The following is a 13,667-nucleotide window of genomic DNA, read 5'->3' on the forward strand; positions in this document are numbered from 1 at the left end:
TATCAACATTTTTCATAGAAAACATCTTCAACTGTCTAGAATATGCATCTATTACAACAAACCAAATCATTTCATCATAGGGACCAGTAAAATCTTAGTGTATTCTATGTCATGGTTTGTCTGGAGTATTCCATAGATATAAAGGAGTTGATGGTTCTATTATAGAATACCTATAATAGGTATCTGTTGACATAAATTCTCTTCTAACATGTTCTGGGTTAATATTTAAATTAAAAACTTCTATCCAATCACTACCAAAAAGTGAAACTCCATTACCTTGAGTAACTGCCAAAGGTAATTTTAAGGTTTTGTTACCTAACATTATAAGTATCTTACATTCTTCATTATATATATATTTGATTATAAATTTTTGTCTATGTTAGATCTAACAGCTGCTGTTTCAAATTCAAATGTTATTAATTACTTATTTAATTTCTATTGATTGATAAAATACAATTTATGTCAGCTAAAGCATTAATATTATTGTTATATATATTTCTAGGTTTCCTAATTTTTTCATAACTAATTTTAGCTTTACCTGACTTAATATAACATTTGTCCCAATGTCCTGTTTAACAACATGAACGGCACTTAAATTTGCTGCTAGACATTGACTTTTATTAGAATGCATCTTTTTTCCACACTTTTAACATTGAACATGTCCATCTAAAGTAATATCTGCAAAATGATTTTGCGTTAACTTTAAATTTTCTTTATAAGATTTACAATTTTTGTTCTTGATACACTGGATACATCTATGTTAGAAATAGGTTGCTCAAAAGCCTTAAGTTGAGTCTTTGCTTGTTCAATAATTATAGCTGACTTTTCAATATCTGACAGAGGCATTATCTTCTGTATGGTTTCTTGTAATTAAAGGTTATTTAGACCANTAATTATTATTTATTGTAAATTTATCAGAAAAACTCATTATTTTTTGCATTTTTATCGTAATAGAACACTTAAATAGAAATCATAGTAATCATTTCTAAGTAATTTTTGATATTTAAAAAGATTCTACTATTGAAATATCCAGAACTGAATTAATTTTAATGATTTACTTTAACTAAAAAAAAAAAAGTTAATATTTTGAATCCCTCTTGTGGGCAGGTAAAGGGTTAGATTTATAAAAAACAAAAACAGATAGATAAAGACATGCATCTAAATAAAAAAAAATATACTGATTTGGTCATTTTTGATAAAGTTATAACAATTAACAAAGTTATAAGTTTTATACACTGGACTACAAGGAACTTCCATCAGAAACAAAAATATACTATTCTAAATCAACTTTTCGCGATGTTTTAAAATGTGCAATTAGACTTTTTCTATAACTTCTAAGTTTTAATATTATTAAAAAATAGTTTTTACATATAAAAAAAAATAATTAAGAACAAAAAAAATTGTTTTAAATTAATACTGATTTGATATAATATTTAATATTAATTTGATTATTAATATGTTAAAAATAAGGAAAATGACATATTTAACCTATTTTTTTAATCGTTTAAAGTTGATTGTTGTAAATGTTTATAATAAAAAAAAATAATTTACTTTACCATAACTTTTAGCTCAATTGACAAGTTTGACATTGACATTGACATTAAATAGAAAATTGGACAATTAAAAAAATTGTATCGTTAAGATCAATATGCAGTCAGAAAGTTTTATAATTACTATTTATTGTAAATTTATCAGAAAAGCTCAATATTTTTTTGCATTTTTATGGTAATAGATAACTTAAATAGAAGTAATAGTAATAATTTCCTAGGAACTTTTGTTGTTTGTTGAAAAGATTCTATAATTGAAATATTGAGAACTTAATTAATTTTAATGATTTACTTTAACTAAATGAACCAATCAAAACAAAGTTGTTAAAAAGATTTACTTAATTGAGCGTATTATAAAATTTGATTACATTTGTAAAAATCAATTGTTAATTCAGGAGAATAAATAATCATTTTTTTTAGAAATGATTTATATAGCAACACGTTACAAAAAAAATTTGTAATATTATAGTCTAGTAGTAGCACACACAAATAGAGTAAAAAAATTATTAAATTACAAAGTAAAATGATTTAATTTTGTAGTTGAAACCTATCATATCAAACTTCATTCGTTAATAAATATTTTGAAAACATTAGAAATTAATGATTTTAATTGTCTTTATGGAGACGATGTAATAACTAACTGTTTAATTGATAAATTAGAATTTTTTTTTCAATTTTTGAGAGTAATATCTTCAACTAGATACGAATTGTAGTCATTGGACGTATCGTTGAAAAAAGTAGGTCAAGTTAGAGCAGAGAAAATAAATGATAGTCACAAAAAAATATCTTCTCAGCTTTGCATCGAAGCTAAAACTTAAAATATAGTAAAATAATTTTAATACGAATAAGAAATTTCTTCTTGCAAGGAGCGACTAAAGTGATAGGGTCCTTGATCTTTATTGAAGTTATTGAATGTAAATGAGATAAAAATCAAACGAGTTAAAAATTTATACTAACTTAAAAAGAATTAAGAAAAAATGCAAAAAATTCATTGCCATACACGGGAGTTGGAATCTTGTACCCCAACGCGTTAAACACAAGTTTTACCGATTCGGCAACCGTATGTTGCTACCGTCGAAGAAAAAATTGGCTATTTAAGCTAGTTCAAATTTCAAAGTTATATATAAAAGTATCAGTCTTTCCGGAACAATTTCAAAAGTTAAGTTGAAAATGTTCTACTTTCTATACGCATTTTAAAAGGTTTGCACCACCCCTGTATAAAGGGAAAAGGTCAGATTTAAAAAAAAAGTATGTCGAATGAAAGAGGTAAATATAAAGTATTTATTGTTAAAGAATAGAATTGATTCATGCATTTTTTAAAAAGTTATAGCATCATAATGTTAAAAAATGTAAAATATAATATCAAGAATTTTTTCAAAAAAATAGCATATTTTTGCATACGGTAGTCATTTTTACCATGAAGACAAGTCCAGAGGTCAAATTTTTTTTTTTCAAATTAAAGTATATTACATTAGCTTTAATTTAAGATATATATAAAAGTGTCAGTCTTTCCGGAACATTTTCAAAAGTTAAGTTGAAAAAGTTAATTTTTTGTAAAAAAATTACCATTTTGAAACCCTTCCTGTGGACAGGGAAAGGGTCAAATATATAAAAAATATATATAAAATGATAGGTAAATATCTAAGGTATCTATAAAAAAAAAAATTATATTGATTTGTTCATTTTTGAAAAAGTTATGGCACTTTTAAGTAAAAAAAATTGAAAAAATATCGAAAATTAGTGATTTTTAAATTTGTAATTTTTTGGGGGATTTCCCCCGTTTACGAGGAACGAGGGATTTTTTTTCAATTTTTGAGGATAATGTCTTCAACTAGATACGATTTGTGATCTTTTGACATATTTTTCATCAAAATCGGTTCAGTGAGAGCTGAGATTGAGCGTATACAGACACAAAAAAAAAAACACTTCATAGTAAAATTAATACCTTTTCAGCTTCGCATCGAAGCTAAAAATGTTCTAAACAAAAAAGCATTAAAAAAAAGAAAATATAATAGTATGATAACTGTATCAAATGTTATAAGTGTTGTCAGTTAGGTCTGAAAAATCTCTATAAATAAATATAATATTACCACCCAAATGTGTATAAATTGAATTAAATCTTAATTTTCAAAATCAATAAAATGGTTTTAAATTTGTTCTCAAACATTTTTATTTTACAAGTAAATTCTTTACAAACATTGTAATTTTATTTACTTAAATTAATGTATATATATATATATATATATATATATCTAACTCAATATTATAATAATGAACATAGTAAAACAATAAATTGATAACATTAAAACTCAAGTAAATTATTTAATTAATATGAGAAATTGACAATAGAGGTAATCTAAAATTGGAAACTTATTTACTGAATGCATAAAAACATATAAATGTATGAATACTTAAATTAAAATCCAATTTTTATTAGGATAATAATGACAAAATTAAAAAAAAATACACAAATTAATTAAAACCAAAAATTAGATTATGGATAAAATTATATATTTTATAAGTATTCAATAGAGTATGTAATAGTTTGACTTAATCAATAACACACATTTATGTTGAAAGCATTGTTTTACACATGATTGAATCAAAATCAAATCATGTGATTGCATTCTAAATTATTTTTAAATGAATAATTGTAGATAGAAATCACAACAAAGTACTATAGAAATGTGGAATTCTTAAAAAAAATTGTTCAGTACAAAGTATATTTTATAAAGTGTTTGAAGTATAATAAATAAAAATTAATAATAATTATACATAAGAAATTTATGAATCGAGTAAACTAATCAACTGATTAAAAAATGGAATGATTAAAATTTTTGAAAACTAATAAAATAAAAATAAAATAAGAATTTTAATCATTACTTTGCTAAGTCTGTTATTGGATAACCCTAAAAAAATAAATATAAGATACATATTTTACCTTATAATAAAATTTTGTAATAAAAAATAAAATTAAATATTTACCCATTCACGTGCCATTATCAATATTGCATGCTGACTTAATTTTGGTCCAATTAAAGGATTCATTTGTGCCATATAACAGCAAAGCCAGCTAAATTTTAGATATGAAAAAAATTAATTTTTTCTGTCACGTCAGGATAATCAAATATTTTAATTTTTAAATTCCCTAATTTTCTCATGTTTAAAAACAGCTATTCTTTGCATCGGTTACATAAGTAGAAAAAGGAGTAACAGAATCAAACACTCATTATTTTGATTATAATTTATTCACCAATGAAATATTCAAAATCGAGTGATTGAAATTCCAACCTTATATTATGCTCATGCCTGGTCTCAATAAAAAATTATGATAAGGCATTAAATTAAAAATGTACATAATTCTAGTTCATATCATCAAAATCCTAACTTTTCAATGATTACTTTTACTATCAAGAAATTTCTTGAATTACCAAAGATTTCTAGTAACTATGTTATATGGTTCCATATTATTTGCTTGCTAGCACTTTTACTACATAAATTAGAAGGGCGTAGATTATAAGGATGTCAATATAAAATAATAAAAAATTATAATCTACAATATAAAAATAAAAATAATTTGGGTTTAAGATAACATTTAATGTATTTAATGCTACAACAAACATTGAGCAATTGTCATTTGTATAGGATAGTATCATATCACCTAAATAATATATTTATCACATGCTTGAACAGCACAAACATACTGATTAAAAACAGTAAAATTAACAATAAACTATTGTAATTGTGTTTTTATGACTCGCACTACTTTTGTACTGCAATAAAAATGCTCACAACCAAATTACCTGGCTCTTAGAACACTACAATATAACATATATACAATTAAATTGTTTTAATACATATAGTTTCAGTATCTACTAAATTACTAATTACATAATACTTTTAAAATTATAATCAAAAGTGTCATAACATGTATAGGAAACCTATATTAGAAAAAATATTTCTAATGGATCTATAACTTTAAAAAGTACATTGAATTCCATGTAAATTTTTAATTAACTGAACTGGCATTGAATTAAATTTATACTATTTTCATAACATATATAAAATTAGAGAAGACATTATGAAAAGTTTACTCACAAGAGATAACAAGTTCCAGCAGTCAACATTAATACAAGCTGTTGAATACTAAAAAGAAAAATATTTAAATATTAAGTAGATAATACTAGATAGAACAAATTAAATAAAATTACCCTCTATCTGGTCCTTTAGGAACAATGATTGGTAGTACAATACCGACCACACCCCAAAGTATGGTAAAAAATAAAAATGGAAAAACAGCAAAACCCATTGTTTTCAATTTTCTACTACTTGCCTAAAAAAAAATGAGTTGTAATTAATGTAAAAAATATAATATTATAATTGAAAAAACTAAAAATATGAATTGGTGGTCAATTTCTAAGGAAATGTAAAAAATATTAATCATAATGATAACTGAAAATATAAAAATATATTCTTACCGATTTTTAAACAATTTCTGTAATTATTAATGTTATGAGAATTTAATAAAGCCAGTTAGTAACAGAAATTTGGGTTTTAACTATTTTTTTTTTTTTTTTAATCAAAACCTTTAACCACTTGATACCCTTGGATTTTATAGTATCAAATATACTTCTAGATGTTTATCATTAAATAAAAAACGAATACATGGTACATTAATTCTATTTCAAACCATGGTTTAGTGTATTTTATAGAATCAAGGTTTATGATACCTTGTTATACAAAATGTTTAGTAAGTAAGTTGATATTAACAATAGAAGCCCGTTGCTTACTTACTGAATATACTAAATATTGTGATAAAGCTATCTATTGTAACTCATTGGTTTATGATTATAGATAAGACCTATCTAGAATTATGCTTTGATTCAACGATATTAATAAAATTTTTGATAAAAAGATTGAATTATTTTTAATAGATTCTCAATTAAAAGGATCAAAATTTAAATTTATATATACACAAATAAAAATATACACATATTTTTGTAATTAATAAAGTAAGCTTCAAGACACGAAAACTTCAGTATGACTACTTTCATTTAGGTTTTTTATAATCTATGTATAAATGCATAATTGAATGTATAATGTATATTATACAAGTTGTATAATTTCATGTTTATTATATTAGATGTTTAAAAAAAGTGTGTTTAAATGTATGAAATGTTTAAATCAGAATAAAAAAATTAAACTGTGACTGAACTTTTTTCAGTAAAATCTATGATAAGTAATTTTCCTAGAAAAAGTTTTTTACCTTGTTTTATTATATAATAAGATTTATGTACAGAATACACAAACTGTTCAAATAGAAAGGAAACGAGCAACTAATATGGTGATATTATTCGTTTGTGGTTAGGCGCTGGGTCATAGGATGTAACCTAACCCAAATTAAAATAATCATTTAGTATTATTTACTCAGAGAAAAAATCATTAGATCTGCTTCATGACATGCGTCTATCTAAGACAGCAAATTTTATATTAGATGTTTTCATCAAATATATAAAGTGATAAGGAAAATAAAAAGTTTAACAGTATAACCTACGTCAGCAATTAATTTTTCCAGGAAAGTAAAATATCTTAAATCGAGCTTAGATATATTATTAATATTACTTAGTCACAAATAATTTCGTGTTATTCGATAATATGACACAAAACTTTAAACATAAAAGTCAAATAAGTACTAAGTAATACAAAGTATTATGGACGTGTAAATTTAAACAATACAGTACCTAGTTATTCATTGGAGATAAGAGCGTCATCTATACAAATTAAAGAAATATATTTAAATCTTTAACTCTGAAGAATATTGCAGCGTTAAAAATGTCAAAGTTAGTAAAAAACATTTAAATAAAAAAAATTTAAAAGTTCTAAACAAGATATAAGTATATTTTTATATCTAGTTTGGAATTATTAAACAATTATTTTTCTGTTGTAAACAAATAGTTTCATATGTTTTTATAGTCGTGCATAAAATTGTTTTTTTTAGCTTAAGATCAATGTTTGCTGATGGATTTGTGGAGCGACATGATCTTGAACAATATTTTTGGACAGAAGAAACTGTTCAACGTTTAATGAATGCTCTTAAAGACTTCTATGAGCAATGTTGTTGTCTTACAACACCTAGTTTGGCTCATGCCTGGCACTTGAAAGGACGGGAAGAAGTGTTATTGGATATAGATACAAGATTTGATTATTTACCTAAATTTAAATACTACGACATAACACATCCTCATGAGATAGAAAACCAATTTCGAGTCGTTATTTTTGATCCTCCTTTCTTTTACATCCCTATGGAAAAACTCTTTGAAGCTGTTTGTAAAGTTGTCCATAATAATTTTTACACCAAAATTATGATAGGTTTTCTTAAACGCGAAGAAAATGAACTAATGAAATATTTTCATGTATTTAACATAAAACCTACTAAATTTTCTTTAAACTATGCAACTGTAAAACCTAATAAGTGGAAAAATTACTGTTTATATTCAAATGTAGACCTACCTGGAATTAAAAGAATCAAATAAATGTTGATAATTAGGAAAATATGAAATATGAGAAAACAAACAAATTTTTTTTGAATAGTATATTAATTTTGTACTTTAAAAAATTTACATTTCTATAATTACTGGGTACCTTATTTTAATTGGAAAGGAATAAAAGGTATAATAATATAATTATAGATTAGAATTATTATTAAGGGGTAAAAACAGACAAATTTTATTTATAAGTTGTATAATGGGATTTATGAACTCATTTTAGCACCTTCAGACATTTAGCTCTTATACACCAATGTTACCTAATTACAATAAAAGTTTTTTTTTTTGTAAGCAATAAATGAAAATTTCATTTTTGTAGTATCCTTTTAAGTAATCATTTTTTAAAAACATATTTATTATATTAAAATTAGAAAAAACCCAATTTATTTAAGATTAAATCTTTCCTTATGATTAGAGGTCAGAATTTTGTTACTATGGACATATTTCTTTTATAGAACAGTAACTAATAACTGTAAAACACAGTTATAGAAATGAATGTTGATGGAAGAAGATGTAGAAGAAGACCATAAAATAGATAAATGGATGTAATTGAATGCGATATGAGAAGGTTAATGTGAGTGATCATGTCGAGTAGAAATTTAGGGTAAGGGTGGCCGACCCCTAGTAGTTGGGATTTAGGTGAGGAATAAGAAGATGCATATTTTTTTTCAGCACTCACAAAAAACTGGGCTTCAAAATATTTCTGTTTACATATTTAAGAATATTTCATAATAAATATTTTGTATAAAAAAAAATATAAAATTTAAAATATATTAATTAATTTATTGGAATTTCAATGTTTATGTTTTGCAATAATTTATTATAAAAGATTTTTTTAAGAATAAAAAGCTAATTAATACAAAATAATTTTATAAGTTTAACAATTATAAAAAAAACTTCTAAAAAATTTTACATTTTTGTGAAGAGATAAAATATTAGGTTTAAACCCAACAATAACATGTAATATTATATTTAACAATTTTTTTTTTTTTCATCCCTTCAAGTTTACAAATTTACTGGTATATTTGTACTCTATGTATTTAAAATGCTGTAATGGATTGGGTAAATTAGATAAACAAAATTGTAACATTTTTATTAGTAAACTAAAAATAGAAGTTCCATTAAAGAAATTAAATATAAAATTTTTTAAATCCCCCAAAAAAATTATTTTGCTACGCGTTATTGTAGAATATTTTAAACTACTATTTTTCATTTTAATTCTCAATAGTTTCTAAATGAGTGTCTTTTGAATTTCAATTTTGAATTATCTTGTAAACTTAGATAAAACGTGTTTTTTAAATTGTAAAATATATGTAATAATCAATTTAGTTCTTATACATTTTTTTAAAAGTTTATAAAAGTATTTTGAATTTAAGAGAATATATTTTAATAATAGAATATTTTTAGCATATTTTACTGATTTTTTAAAGAGTATAAGAAAAATATTTTCAACTTTTTGAAAGAATATTAACATATTTTAAAATAATATTATTCAGACACTTTTAACCGAATTAAAATTTTACTTTAGATGGCTACCGGAAATTTTCTTTGCGGTCTAATCGCACTTCTGCCTGTGTCGTCAAGAAGACTTATTATATTCTACCAATATCTTAATTTCTTTTTTTATATATTCTACTGAAAAATTCGAACTTTTACTAACAAATTAGCACATAAATGTCACTAATTAACTAATTATTTCAAGCAATTCATAATAATTTACTCGAATGTACCATTAAGCAAGCTGTAACTACAAGATATATACAATCAAAGTTAAAAAGTTTAACATAATTATAACTCGTTAATGCTTAGCCTTTGAAATATATATTTAATGACAGGGCCGTCATGAGGGTGTCCACCTTCCACGTGGCAAAATTTAATCAGTAATTTTTTAATATAAATAATGCTACCAAAAAAATTGTCATTAAATGAGTCACACAATTAAAAAAAAAAAATTTTTACTCCATATTTTTAGTAGTTATTCACGTATAAGAATTTTGAAGGATGATTGTATAAATAGAAAAATCGAACAGCTATTAACATTTTTGTAGTTCAGATGAAGCTCATTCAGTCCATAAACAAATTGATAAATACAGTGTCAAAAAACTAAAGAAAATGTTACTTATTTTTTAAGTCAATCAATCAGTTGATCACTGTTGTGTACTAGTATGACAAAATAGATGAAGCTGTTCGATATTGGTTTAAGTTCAGCGCAAAACGGTACGACTAACAGTTTGTCGCCAACCCGTTCAAATCGATGAAAAAACAAAATTTGTGTCTATTGAAACAAAATATCATAAAGAATTGTAAAGATTTAAACGTTTATTTACTATAAATAACGTACGTAATTTTGTAACTGTATTTATAAAGAAAACAAAATTATAATTATAGAAAAATTAAATCATGTATACTCGATTAAAGTTAAAAGTGTCCAATAATCATCCTGGCGCCATATGTTAAATGTAAGTAAAAGGTATTAATTTTGTTAATTCATTAGAATTTTTAATCGTATTTTTATGGTATGTTTGTCAACTGTTACTCTTGTCAATTACTTATCATTACTAATCTGTAGACTCAACACAGACTATATGAAAGTATATTTAGTTGACAATATTTCATATTGTCTGTGATTATGGTATGAAATAATCAGTTGGTTTTTGTTTAACAGCAATTGCCGTTAAAATATTATATCTAGTTAAAAATTACTTTAAAATATAGTTGGTTTAATTAAATAAAAAAAAAAAATGGATATCCAGTTGGTGAATATATACTCTTCTGAATTTAAATATGTATCAAGCTATTTTAATGGTGCACCTATTAGCAGTATTTATAGTGTTCAAAATGTGTTTCAGTATGGAAGGTATCTTCTTCGTAGGGAAATGTTAAAAACTAGTTATGAAGTAAGGTTTTGGAGTTATAACGTAATTATATAATTATACGTTTACTAAGATTTGTTTTTTAAATTATTTCATTTTAATCATCAAAAATGAATTTTTGTTCTGTTTTAAAAATGAACTAAAGAACTAATCCTAACAAAAATAATATATAAACAATAAATTAAATTTGAAACATTGTAATCTTTGTATTTTTTAAATGAATAACAAAATTTAATTCATTTTATTTTCCATTTCACAAAAAAAAATTAATTATTATTTTTTGAATTTTAGGAAACCAGTTAAAATTATTTAAAAATAATAATTTTATATGAGTATTTGAAATGTATGTTTGAATGCTAAAAACAGGAAAATTAACTTGGAAAAGCTTTATATTTTTCATCTAACAAACATTAGTAATGGACTCCAGCAATAGTCATGCACTGTATTTTATAACATATGATATAACATAATAGACAATTTTATAATATAGCCTTGTAAAATTTAAATAATAAACCTATAAAATGTTTATATAGTCTTAGAGATGCACAGAGTATATTTTCAAATAAGAGATAATCCATAGTTCTAATCAATGCCTTTTTTAAATTTACTAATACTTACTAAAATATAGGCTAAGGGAAGATATAGGTAATGTGGTGTAACCAAGATTTCATAATGGAGGAGGCCATAGTAAAAAAATGTTCAACATTATTTATTTTGAACCCTTTTTTTTGTTCAACATTAAAAATTATCATATTTTTAATAACATATAGAAATTAATTTTGTTTTTATATTGATTGAATAATTACATTAGATAAACAAAAATAAGATTTTGGATATTGCTATTTTTAATTAAATGCTTTTTCAACTTGTTTATTCAAAATTAGTCATCAGTGATAGAGGAGTAAAAATTACTTTTTATATGAATACTGACATATTTTGACAATACAAATATGTATTCAAACTATATTTTCAGAGAATATTTTAGGTTTTTTTGTTTAGGCTACTGTATTCCATTACATACATCATGAAGATAGAGATACAGCAATTAATTTTTGTTGTGATTTTAGAAGATACAATAAAACACATGAAGGCTATCAAGATAGGAAACACCCAATTTTTTTTTCTTCATTCCAGGATATTATTGAATTTACCCGTTTACCTTTAAACAGTATTAGTGTTTTGATTTTAAAAACGCTTACAAATGTTTTAAAATCTCAATGCGACTACTTTATTGAATATTTAATAGAATTTTATTGAATATTTTAATTTATAAATTATATCATATCCTTAATATTTTCCCATCCCATGTATTTATTAATTACAGATTCACAAAGATATTTTTAATTAATTCAAGGAAAATTAATGTAATTTAAAACACTATTATATTATTTTTTTGTTAAAACTGTTTAACTCTGTTTTCTATTATTTTATTATATAAAATACCATGTAAAATATATTCTATAATATGTAAGAATATTTTAATGTTTAATTGATAATATACAGCCTATTTGATGAGTAATATTTATTTTACTATTTTAACATCTTAACATTATGATTTATATAGAGTTATAACTTAAGAAATTGTTAATATTAATAATTTAAAATAAATTTTCCATGTTAAATGATATACTCAACTTTAATTATTAAATTAATAATTACAATGAAAATTTATTTATTCTATAAATTTTTATCTATTTTATGGAAAACTATGTGATAAAAACTAAGGTGTGTCCTTTGAATTAGAAATGCGTGATAAATTCAAATTATGTAGATTAAAATTTTAATTGTAGAAAAAACAAATTTTTTTATTTTAAACTAATTATGAAATTTCTAATTAAGTTTTTTTAAAAACTTACTTAAACAATTTTTTTGTCGATTAATTTTTTAAATTTAAATTTAAAAATTAATTTTAACCGCTTTTAATTTTAAATAAGGTTATTATTTATTTTTATCAAGGAGCAAAATGTGAATCAAAATAAAGTATACTTGAATTATTTTTTCAACGACTTGTATAGAATTCTTTCATATTTTTTTGTGTACTTATCATTGAAAACTTAATTAAATATTTATACTAAATAGTAAAAATTTTAAATAATTATTTGTTGTAATATGGTTTGACTTTGATTTTTACTAAAGTTTAAAAAAAAAACAACTTATACATTTTTTTTGAAAAATAGAATATTTCCATTAGAATATAACTTGCCAGTTTTATTTAATAACTTTTAGAATACTATTTTTTAAGTTTTCATCAAAAACATTTTAAAATAAAATACATAGATTTAAAATATGAGATTATATTAGTATAATTCAATAAATACTTATTTCTATAAATGAAATTAAATCAACCATTACCTCCTTAATTGTTATATAATTTTCAGTTAAGAGAACTAAACTTAAAACAAAATATCTAAAAAAGTAGAAAATTATTATCATTATAAATATTTCAGGTATAAATTTTAAAATTACACTCATTGGTGCAATATGAACAAATTTTATTGGAGTGGTTAATGAGAAAACAATTTCCCTAGCCAAAAATTATTTATTTAAAACAATAATTATATTTTTTTGATTAGTAGCGAGTCAATTTTGACTGATATTCAGTGGCACATTGAAAAATTTTGAATGGAGGAATCCTAAGCTAGTTGTGCTAATTTTTACACCCACTCCTATAAGATTTCTTTTTGAGATCATTCCTAGATATA

The 13,667-nt window shown here is 22.9% G+C and overlaps 3 protein-coding genes across 3 annotated transcripts; 2 read left to right on the forward strand and 1 right to left on the reverse strand.

The window, feature by feature from the left end:
• Nucleotides 1–4,331: 4,331 nt before the first annotated feature.
• Nucleotides 4,332–6,171, reverse strand: LOC126907099 (V-type proton ATPase subunit e 2-like). Its single transcript, XM_050688164.1, has 5 exons — nucleotides 6,026–6,171; nucleotides 5,759–5,880; nucleotides 5,646–5,693; nucleotides 4,533–4,620; nucleotides 4,332–4,456 (listed from the first exon to the last, which is right to left on the reverse strand). Exons 2-5 carry the CDS (start codon nucleotides 5,854–5,856, stop codon nucleotides 4,427–4,429), a joined length of 264 nt encoding a protein of 87 aa, XP_050544121.1. The 5' UTR covers nucleotides 5,857–5,880; nucleotides 6,026–6,171; the 3' UTR covers nucleotides 4,332–4,426.
• A 589-nt stretch (nucleotides 6,172–6,760) lies between these two features.
• LOC126907096 (uncharacterized) lies at nucleotides 6,761–8,575 on the forward strand. Its single transcript, XM_050688143.1, has 2 exons — nucleotides 6,761–7,387; nucleotides 7,546–8,575. Exons 1-2 carry the CDS (start codon nucleotides 7,380–7,382, stop codon nucleotides 8,078–8,080), a joined length of 543 nt encoding a protein of 180 aa, XP_050544100.1. The 5' UTR covers nucleotides 6,761–7,379; the 3' UTR covers nucleotides 8,081–8,575.
• Nucleotides 8,576–10,593: 2,018 nt separating this feature from the next.
• Nucleotides 10,594–12,457, forward strand: LOC126907100 (uncharacterized). The gene is made up of 2 exons (XM_050688165.1): nucleotides 10,594–10,989; nucleotides 11,965–12,457. The coding sequence occupies exons 1-2, from the start codon at nucleotides 10,834–10,836 to the stop codon at nucleotides 12,220–12,222; spliced, it is 414 nt and encodes a 137-aa protein (XP_050544122.1). The 5' UTR covers nucleotides 10,594–10,833; the 3' UTR covers nucleotides 12,223–12,457.
• The last annotated feature ends 1,210 nt before the right edge of the window (nucleotides 12,458–13,667 follow it).

This window comes from Daktulosphaira vitifoliae, unplaced genomic scaffold, assembly GCF_025091365.1.
Source record: "Daktulosphaira vitifoliae isolate Bord-2020 unplaced genomic scaffold, ASM2509136v1 Scaffold_5, whole genome shotgun sequence".
In the NCBI taxonomy this organism is placed as follows: Eukaryota; Metazoa; Arthropoda; class Insecta; order Hemiptera; family Phylloxeridae; genus Daktulosphaira; species Daktulosphaira vitifoliae.

What these genes read in the sequence shown, in the direction of transcription:
- LOC126907099 (XM_050688164.1), bottom strand. Translation starts at nt 5,856, where the DNA reads ATGGGTTTTGCTGTTTTTCCATTTTTATTTTTTACCATACTTTGGGGT. An exon ending in CCTAAAGGACCAGATAGAGG is followed by an intron (nt 5,694 to 5,758) that starts GTAATTTTATTT and finishes TTTTCTTTTTAG; the next exon opens with TATTCAACAGCTTGTATTAA. An exon ending in GCTGGAACTTGTTATCTCTT is followed by an intron (nt 4,621 to 5,645) that starts GTGAGTAAACTT and finishes TCTAAAATTTAG; the next exon opens with CTGGCTTTGCTGTTATATGG.
- LOC126907100 (XM_050688165.1), top strand. Translation starts at nt 10,834, where the DNA reads ATGGATATCCAGTTGGTGAATATATACTCTTCTGAATTTAAATATGTA. An exon ending in TGTTAAAAACTAGTTATGAA is followed by an intron (nt 10,990 to 11,964) that starts GTAAGGTTTTGG and finishes TTTTTTGTTTAG; the next exon opens with GCTACTGTATTCCATTACAT.